General features: G+C 48.7%; 1 protein-coding gene across 1 annotated transcript; it reads left to right on the forward strand.

Moving 5' to 3' along the window:
* Nucleotides 1-1,109: 1,109 nt before the first annotated feature.
* On the forward strand, nt 1,110-8,049 carry LOC123052095 (protein argonaute 14). The gene is made up of 22 exons (XM_044475177.1): nt 1,110-1,833; nt 2,836-3,032; nt 3,154-3,294; nt 3,395-3,525; nt 3,990-4,105; nt 4,177-4,283; nt 4,371-4,506; nt 4,577-4,693; nt 4,839-4,946; nt 5,028-5,099; nt 5,424-5,543; nt 5,624-5,762; nt 5,928-6,049; nt 6,130-6,267; nt 6,408-6,553; nt 6,622-6,684; nt 6,768-6,831; nt 6,925-7,054; nt 7,150-7,223; nt 7,315-7,409; nt 7,531-7,562; nt 7,667-8,049. Exons 1-22 carry the CDS (start codon nt 1,174-1,176, stop codon nt 7,870-7,872), a joined length of 3,114 nt encoding a protein of 1,037 aa, XP_044331112.1. The 5' UTR covers nt 1,110-1,173; the 3' UTR covers nt 7,873-8,049.
* Nucleotides 8,050-9,985: the final 1,936 nt, after the last annotated feature.

Raw genomic sequence — 9,985 nt, forward strand, 5'->3', positions numbered from 1 at the left:
AACCAAACATGTTTATGATTTTCCTTATTCCATTAGAGTGTTAGTGTGACCCCATTATTCTTGCATTGCTATTCTCCAACTAAACACCCACTTAGTGGCATCCCTAAGTTTTGTCTAATAAGCCTAGTAAATACACGACTTGGTGGTACTTAGTGGTATTTCTTTGTTGTAAGTTTCATTAGAACAATGTATATGTGGTGTAAGTCGCTGAGCTGTGTATGTAATGGTGTCCTCTAGTGGGGTGCTTTTTATACACTACCACTGACAGGCTGGCGTCAATGTTGTTTCTTATCGCATGCCTCCCCAAAATAAATAACGAGTTGATATGAACCAATCATTATACATCACTGACGGGCTGGCATCAATGATGTTTTTTCTTGTATGCGTTCTAACAGCATATGATGAACTGGTATAGACCAATTGTTTACATATCACCGACGGGTATTGACCCATCACGTCAATGCTGACCTCACAGACACACCAAAACGTCAGTGCTGATCTCATTGACACATCAAATGTCAGTGTTGACCTCACTGACACACCAAACGTCAGTGCTGACCTCACTGACACACCAATCCTAGTTGGTTATGTCAGTGGTCCCAGCACTATGTCTTGGGGGAAAGAGGCGAGAGGATGGGAGCGCAAAACAAATTAGGGGGGGGGGGTGGGTGAGACGACAATCACAACAGGGATAGAGGGGTTGTGCGGGACAGGGGATGCGTGACGGGCAAAAGGTTAGGGTTTCTAGCTGTTCATAGCAATTGGCTGTCAAAATGGATGGTTGAGATCGTCAGACGAAGGGATCGGTCGTCCGGTCCATTTTTCTTTAACTTTGGAGTAAATAACAGCCATGTCCGATACAAGGGTAGGAATAAAAGATGACTGTGGCTTTTGGTTCAACTTACGGGATGTTTCTCCTGCCGAAAAATCGGCAGAGCTACGTATACGGGAAAACTCTTGCCGTTCCACTGACCTGCGGGACATGAAGCACAGCTGGCCCACGTTTCAGCGAGTGTCGCTAGGGAAACGGTCAGCAGGGACACGCCCCCCCCCCCCCCCCCCCCCCTCCGTCTGCACACCTTCCCTGTTAAAACGTGGCCCGACCCTCCCGCTCCGCGCACACGCTTCAGTTTTCACATCGCATCTCCCTCTCTTCCCAGAAAACCCTCTCCCATGGCGTCGAGGGGGGTCGGGTCTGGTGGTGGACGAGGCGGGCGAGGCGACGGCGCAGGGCGCCGCCCCGGTGGACGGGGAGACGGCCGAGGGCGCGGATCCGGCGGCCGTGGCGAGGCTGGAGGAGGAGGTTACGGTGGCGGCGATGGCGGAGGCCGCGGCCCTGGCGCTCCAACTCCAGGAGCGGGCGGGTACAATCAGCAAGCGCCACCCGCGCGTGTCGACGCTGGGGGCCGAGGTCCCGGCGGACCGGCTGGCTTCCGCCCCGCCGCGCCGCGTCCGGCCGCGCCTGCGGTTCCCGCGGCGGCCTCTACGAGTTCTTCGCGCGCCCCTCCGTCTGCGGCTACGATGGCGCCTGCTGACGCTCTCGCGAGGGACGTGGGCAGGCTGACCGTGGAGGCGCCCGCGGCTCCTCGTTCCTCCGCACCCGCCGCGGCGGGAGCCCCGGCTCTTCGTCCCCCTGCTCAGCCCGCGGCCGCGGGCGGATCTCAACCGGAATCCCAGGCGCCTGCGCCTGCGCCACCGGCAGCCGCCCCGGTGTCGAGCAAGTCGGTGGCCCCACCGGGTCGTCCGGGTTTCGGTACGGCGGGGCGGAAGATGATCGTGCGAGCGAACCACTTCCTCGTCGGCTTCGCGGACAAGGACATCTGCCACTACGATGTGAGGAACCCTACCTCTCTTCGTCCAGAAGTTCTTCCTCTACCATAGATTGCATGCTGGCTAGTGGTTCTGTTACATTTGTTTTGATGCGATCTGGCCCTGGTTGCGATTGTGACTTCCATACGTGATTATGCGCGAGCCCTGGATTTTTAGTCTCGCGTCTTTTCGGTTAATTTGGAAAGATCTCGTATCGATCTTTTGCTTGGTGGTTGTTTCCATAGATGAGTTTCATTGCTGATAATAGTTCGGCTAATTAATGGACACGATGTCAGGGACTAGGATATTACTACGTGGTCAAATTTATTTTGCATCGAAGACGCGCAGATCTAGTGCGTATGCGTGGTTTCTCGATATGTTCAGCAGGAGATTATTTTTCTTTAGTTTTTTCTTTATGGGTTACACACATTTGCTTTGTGCTGTTAGGCATTTGTGCTTTGGGGCCGCGTAACATCTTTTGAAGGCCGGCCGGATGCTAGGCCTTGGCGTGCTAGCTTTGCAACAGTGCGATGTACATTTAGTCGCAGCTTCCGATTGGTTTCCAGAGGCCCTTTTTCCGCTCGGTTTCCGTTGGTTTCTCTTTTCCTCTGAGGTTTTTACTTTTTACACGCTGCCATTTCTAGCAAAAGTCCTGCAGCACATGTGGTGTGCTTGCTCCATTCTGGTTTCTGGAGGGAGGACGTACCGAATGGCTTGTCAGTTTGCCCTTGTCACCACAGCTGGTTTCTTTCTGAAAAACTGAGGCGCAGACGAGATAACGCGCTTGTCTGCCCTTGCTGATTTAGGCAAAAAGGCCTTGGCCCCTAGCTTGTTGGTTCATAGGCATAATAACTGTAGACTTTGCCTTGTGCCGTGTGGGGTCTGGTCTTGATTATTCCCTTTGTTTTGACCAAGGCTAGCTAATGTTAGTGTCTATAACATTATAGAATGCTACTACAAGCTTCTCTTTCACATGATGCTAATTAATCTGCCTATTTTCATTCAATCGGATGATCTCACTGTCAGGTTGCAATTACTCCTGAGCCCAAGACAAGACGGATCAACAGGGTTCTAATGACGGAGCTGACAAGCAAGCACCGTGCGTCGTCTCTCGGTGGCCTACTGGTCGCATACGATGGCAGCAAGAGCCTGTACACTGCAGGCGAGCTGCCATTCCAGGTGATGGATTTCTCCATCAAGCTGGGGAAACCACCAAGAGAAACGTAAGCATGTCTTAACTTTCCTGCCTCGTGTGCGTTCTAGGCCTACTTGTATCTCAAGTGCAGCTGCTAATTCACACTTTTCTGCTCTGCCATTTTTTATCTTCTGCATTTGAAAAAAAAGTGAGTACAAGGTCACGATTCATTTCGCCGCGCGGGCAAACTTGTACCACCTGCAGCGGTTCCTCAGTGGGAAGCAACGTGATTCTCCACAGGACACAATACAAGCGCTCGACGTTGTGTTGAGAGAGTCACCTTCTCTGAAGTATGATATCATTGTTAACGTCTCTTCTCTGTTATGTTTTTACTGCTGACTTTGTTTAATGTGATCACCATATATATATATGGATCTTGTTGTTCTACAGCTATGTCACCGTTTCTCGATCCTTCTACTCCACAATATTTGGCCAACGTGACATCGGTGATGGGCTGGAGTGCTGGAGAGGATATTACCAAAGCTTGCGCCCCACTCAGATGGGCCTCTCACTGAATATAGGTGCATATTAGTTCAAAACCCCTCTCTTAATTCATGGTTACGAAATCACGTAGGCTACACTGCAATCATATTTTTGATATAGCACGAGCTCTTACCCAAGTGGATATCACATTTATTGTGTTTAGTTCTGCATAAAGCTACTACCCAACCCATGTCTGTCTGTATTATGTCACTTGTTTACCTGGGTTATCCAAATGTGCAAAGGCTAAGGGGAGTGATTTAAACACAAGTCAACTACTGAACAGAAGCATATATAGCTTGTGGTGAGGTTCAGTGAGAGAAAACTTGCAGCACATGAGTTCAATTAGGAAAAGTGTATGCATGTGTTTGTGATTTAAACACAAGTCAACTACTGAACAAATTTGATGTTACAGTGTAGTTTTCAGGTGAACACAGATTCATTTGAGAAGTTCTTTTCCACAGGGTTATCACTTCTATGAACCCTTGTTGTACTTGTTGTGCAGATATATCATCAACGCCATTTTACAAACCTATATCGGTGATGCAATTTGCTCAGGAGTGTCTGAATCTGAGGAATGCCGACCCCAATCGCCCCCTTTCTGACAGGGACCGTCTGAAGGTACTGCATTTATCAACTAAGAACGTATCATACACAAATGTTTATCGCAACTAGAGTTTCGTTCTTTCCAGCTTAAGAAAGCATTGCGCGGGATTCGTGTTGAAACCACTCATCAAGAGGGCAAAAGGAGCGCCTACAAGATAACTGGGATTACTTCTGTTCCGCTGATTCAGCTCAAGTACATTGTTCCTCCTCTTCTTCCATCTCCTCTCCTTCCCTCTTTCCCTTGTAGTGCCAAATGATTTACTGGTGTTTGTTGTTTTAGCTTTCCTCTGGATGACGGCAACCAAATGACTGTTGTGCAATACTTTTGGGGCCGATACAAGTATAGATTGAGGTTCACTTCTTGGCCTTGTCTGCAGTCTGGAAATGATTCTCGCCCTATATATTTGCCAATGGAGGTATTTTTTTCTTATTTTGTGCATAACACCAAATGTGGAAGTCTGTTAATGATATATAACATGACTGCAGGTATGCACAATTATTGAAGGGCAGAGGTTCACCAGGAAGCTTAACGAGAAACAAGTGACTGGCATACTGAGAGCTACGTGCGAACGTCCCCGTGATAGGGAGAAGAGCATACTTAAGGTATTTGTCCAGACAATAGGTTTTAACACAACCAAACTAATTGATTGAAATTACTTGAAAGTGCTTATTACATCATTTTTTTCCATGTGATCATGTTCGTTATATTTGCCTCATTAGCATTTTCTAATGAATATGTATTCTATAGATGGTGGAGCACAACAACTATTCAGCTGATAAGCTGGCACAGGAGTTTGGAATCGATGTTACGGATAAAATGGTCAATGTGCAGGCTCGCGTGCTACCTCCCCCCATGGTGTCTATTCTATTTAGTTCTCATTTTGATATTTTACCCCCTGTTTTTGTTAGTTAATTTCAACTGTTTATGCTGTTTTAGCTCAAATATCATGAATCTGGAAAGGACAAAGCTTGTGCACCAAGTGTTGGCCAGTGGAACATGATTGGCAAGGTGATTCATTTCTGACTTGGAACAAAAAAAATCTGTTACAGGCTCATTTTTAATAATGCCACAAGACTAACAATCTTGTCACAACTGTGAATTGTGGTCGTAGTCTTTTAGTATAACATGGACACACAAACAGAAAATTCTTGGATTATGTAATTTTTTTCAGTCTAGAATTTAAATAGAAACTTGGTTGGAAGTGTGAGCTACACAATTTGGGGGCTTATTCCTTCTATCCATGAAAGTTAACTAGTTCTCCCTAGGTAATCTAGTTTATGTTTTTTTAAATATGTCCCTCTTTCTGATGTATGATTTCTGTTTGTATTTTAGAAAATGATAAATGGAGGGAATGTTCAGAGATGGACTTGCTTGAACTTTTCACGTTTGCATATTGATGGAGTCAAAAGGTTTTGTGGCGACTTAGTCAAAATGTGCAACGCCATCGGCATGGTATGTTCAAGCGCATATTTGTACATACAAGTCGTCCATATCATCATTCACGTCACACTCAATTTATTTTCAATCTTTAGGTTTTCAATCCTATGCCAGTGGTAGAAATTCTCTCAGCGTCTGCCAATAACATAGAAGGTGCTTTGAAGCATGCTCACCAGAGTGCCCATAACCTCCAGTTGCTTATTGTGATTCTCCCGGATGTTACTGGCCATTACGGTATGCAATTTTTTTGTGAAACGATATTATGGTATGCACATTCTTTTTTTACTAGTTTAGGTGATGCACATTTCCTAAGTTATGGCACGCACATCTTTAGTATCGCCCTTTATCTCTTCCTGTTACCTTGTCTCATGGTACCCATATATCTGTGCAACTCTGCAGGGAAAGTTAAGAAGGTGTGCGAGACTGACCTTGGTATAGTATCTCAATGTCTCAAGCCAGACAAGGTCGAAAGAGCAAACAAGCAGTATTTTGAAAATGTTGCACTTAAAGTCAATGTCAAGGTGGGTTTGTTGGCAGTCACCTTTTTCTGTTGTGCTTAGGTGTTCAATGGAGAGTTATATTGTGTTTTCTTAATTATTAGGTCGGAGGGAGAAATACAGCTCTTCAGCAAGCTCTTACACGTCAAATACCGTTAGTCACTGATCTACCGACGATCTTTTTTGGTGCTGATGTAACACATCCGGCGGCAGGGGATGATTCCTCACCGTCAATTGCAGCCGTGAGTTCCGTTCATCTTCTGGCAGCAATTGTTCACTTGATAATTTGGTTAATAGTGTGTGAATTTAAATGAGCTTCCATTGTATTATCTGGATGTCATTGTGCTGATGCAGTTGGCATGCTTTTGATGAGTGCCTGCAGGTGGTGGCCTCCATGGACTGGCCTGAAATCACAAAGTACAAAGCTGTGGTTTCTGCCCAACTGCCCAGGCAGGAGATTATTCAAGATCTCTATTGCACAGGCACAGACCCTGAGAAGGGCACCCCTGTACACAGTGGAATGATGCGGTAAGTCCTTTGTGTTAATTCAGAGTAGTGGATGGCGGTGGGTTCTAAAACCGCAACATTTTCTGCAGGGAGTTGCTAGTGTCATTCTTTCAGAAGACCAAACATAAACCCAGCAGGATAATATTCTACAGGTAAGTGCTTCCAACCTCCAAGTATGATGTTATCGTTCATCGTCAGCGGCGCCTTTTGCTGAATCGTTTTGTTTCCTATGTAGGGACGGTGTGAGTGAAGGGCAGTTCGCCCAAGTTCTGATGTATGAAATGGATGCCATCAGGAAGGTGATGCCTTCAATTCATCATGTTCTTTGCCTGTCTAATTCTGCTTTAATCCTATTTTGGTGTATTAACAGTGTTCCTTTTTTCTGGCCAAAGGCTTGTGCATCTTTGCAGGAGGATTATCAGCCCCCTGTGACATTTGTGGTTGTCCAGAAAAGGCATCACACAAGGCTCTTCCCTGAGGTGCATGGAAAAGAGACCGACAAAAGTGGAAACATCCTTCCTGGTAAGTGTGCCTCACACACACGAACACATGCGTTTAATAGCATCTGCGTTTGCCATTGTGTTTGATTGTCCCCATTCTCTCAATGATGCTTGCAGGAACCGTGGTCGACACCAACATATGCCATCCCACCGAGTTTGATTTCTACCTGTGTAGCCATGCCGGGATTCAGGTACGGTGGCACCCATTCCTTTCACTGCCGGTTGGGACATACACTTTGTGTTGCATTGACTGACTGTGAGCATTTTGCATGTTTTTTTCAGGGCACAAGCAGACCAACTCACTACCATGTCCTCTTCGATGAAAACCGTTTCACTGCTGATGGGCTGCAGCTGCTCACCAACAACCTGTGCTACACGTAAGCTCGACACATCTCCCTCTTCCACTTCTTTTTTTCTGATTCAGGTTAATCTACCATCTTGACTCCTATTTTGCTAGCTAGACTAACTCCGATGTGGTATCTTTGCCTGTAAATGCAGATACGCTCGATGTACTCGCTCTGTCTCTGTTGGTGAGTTTTTTCTCCAAGTTCATCTCACATTTTTCTTGTGAAAAAGAGAACAGCGGTATGTAATTATCTTCTGTGGTACTAATGCTCGAGTCCTTTCTTCGCAGTTCCTCCTGCCTGCTACGCTCACCTGGCTGCGTTCCGCGCACGGTATTACGACGAGCCGTTGGAGGGCTGGGACAGCGCCTCGATCGTCAGCGGTGGCACCCGGGAGTCAGCTGCCACCGGCACAGGAGCTGCTGGTCCTCCTGTGACATTCCGTCGCCTCCCCAGGATCAGGGATAACGTCAAGGACGTGATGTTCTATTGTTGAATCGGCCCATTGACAAGGTCATGGGAGTCGTGTGTTTTGTTGGCTTGCTGCTTAATTAGGTGGTACATTTGCTGATTAGGTGGTACATTTGCTGGGAACTTGTGATGTTGGCTCATGAATGTACTTTGGTATGGTGTTGGTAAAACATGGGAGATGTGATGCATCTGTTGGATTTTCTGTGCAGAGCAAGAAGGGAATCAAACGGGCTTTCAATATGATGTAAAAAATGGCTTCCACACACGCGCTTGCTAGGCGTCATCCGCCTGATTTTAGGGGAAACATAAGCCGGCTCCCGCACCGTTAGATAGCGACCCATCTACCGTTGGATAAAATAGCTCATCCCGCTTCTTGCGCTGTGGTTCCTCCTGCCCTACTTTCCATCGCGGAAATAGGCCAACGCGGGTCGACGTCGCTCCGGTCGTTAACTCTCTCCACAGCAAAGAAGTGCAGCAACGTCTGCATCCCTGTAAGCTACGTAGTCGCTGAAGATGCACATGGGACAAGCTTCGCATGTCCAGTGAGTTGCTTTGCGACAACGCTTCCGACGTGCAAAATTGTGCGGCCACTCTTGCGCCATGGGGGCACGGACAATCAGCAGCGACTCTGCATTTTGCAATGTCGCGAGTCCTTGTCTTTGCTAGAGCACCGACATTTGCAGCTGCTCAAGCTGGAATGTAGTAGTACTCGCGTGTCGTCAGTCGTCATTTTCCGGCAGCACATCCTCTACAACGAATACATATGCTGCAACGCTCCGGCGGCCGATGATGCTCAGCACTCGCGAGGTTCCGGCGGGCCGGCGATGCTCCGACGGCGGGGATGGTCCATTACAGCAGCCGCGATGCTCCGACGGCCTGGTGAGGATGCTCCATTGCAGCACCCGTGAGGTTCCCGCGGCCAGACGATGCTTCGACGGCGATGCTCCATTGCAGCACCCGTGAGGTTCCGGCGGCCCGGCGATGCTCCGTTGCAGCACCCGTGACGTTCCGGCGGCCTGGTGATGATGCTCCATTACAACACCCGTGAGGTTCCGGCGGCCCGTCGGCGATGCTCCATTGCAGCACTCATGAGGTTCCACGCGGCCCGATAATACTCTGACGCCCTAGTGATGCTCCATTGCAGCACCCGTGAGGTTCCGACGGCCCGGCGGTAATGCTCCATTGCAGCATCCGTGAGGTTCCGGCGGCCTGATAATACGCTGACGCCCCAGGATGCTCCATTAAAGCACCCGTGAGGTTTCAATGGCCCGGCGGCGATGCTCCATTGCAGCACCCATGAGGTTCCAGCTGCCCGGCAATGGTTCATTGCAGCACCCGTGAGGTTCTGGCGTCGATGCTCTATTATAGGCTTATAGCACCCGTGAGGTTCCGACGGCCCGAAAATGCTCCGAGGCCACGGTGATGCTCCACTGCAGCACCCATGAGGTTCCGACGACCCGGTGTTGCTCCATTGAAGCACCCCCGTGAGGTTTTGACGACCCGGTGGTGCTCCATTGCAGTACCCATGAGGTTCTGGCGGCCGGTGATGCTCCATTGCAGCACCCGTGAGGTTCCAAAGGCTGACGATGCTCCAGCAGTTTGGCGATGCTCCATTGCAGCACCCATGAGGTTCCCGAGGCCGACAATGCACCGCCGGTTTGGCGATGCTCCATTGCAGCACCCGCGAGGTTCCGGAGACCGAGGATGCTCCGGTGGTTTGGCGATGCTCCATTGCAATACCCGCGAGGTTCTCGCGATCCAATGAACCTCCGTGCAAAACACTCACTAGTAGCAGTTAACCGTGGTGTCAATTTCTCTAAATACTCCTGATGAGTAGTACTACTACATGGCAGCAAGAGCGGTGCTGGAAGTCAAAACGAGCACATGCATGCAAAAAGGGGCATCACGGGACCACACCTGTGAAAAAAGTCGGACAAGAAAGGATGTGGAAACCATGGGACCAGCGCGCCAACGACAAATTGTGATTGAGCAAGTTAGCGGCCCAGCGCGGGCCGACGCATCCGGTGGAATCGGACGGCTCTCGGCGAGGTTTAGCGAGCCAGAAAATCAGCCGATTGAAATAAAGTCTTTCCCTTCCACATATGGTGCAAAATCATGATTATTTGGATAATGTATCC

Source organism: Triticum aestivum, chromosome 2D, assembly GCF_018294505.1.
Source record: "Triticum aestivum cultivar Chinese Spring chromosome 2D, IWGSC CS RefSeq v2.1, whole genome shotgun sequence".
NCBI lineage: Eukaryota > Viridiplantae > Streptophyta > Magnoliopsida > Poales > Poaceae > Triticum > Triticum aestivum.

Coding starts and splice junctions, on each gene's coding strand:
- LOC123052095 (XM_044475177.1), top strand. CDS start 1,174: ATGGCGTCGAGGGGGGTCGGGTCTGGTGGTGGACGAGGCGGGCGAGGC. Junction 6,685..6,767: donor AGCAGGATAATATTCTACAG/GTAAGTGCTTCC, acceptor TTTCCTATGTAG/GGACGGTGTGAGTGAAGGGC. Junction 7,055..7,149: donor AAGTGGAAACATCCTTCCTG/GTAAGTGTGCCT, acceptor TGATGCTTGCAG/GAACCGTGGTCGACACCAAC.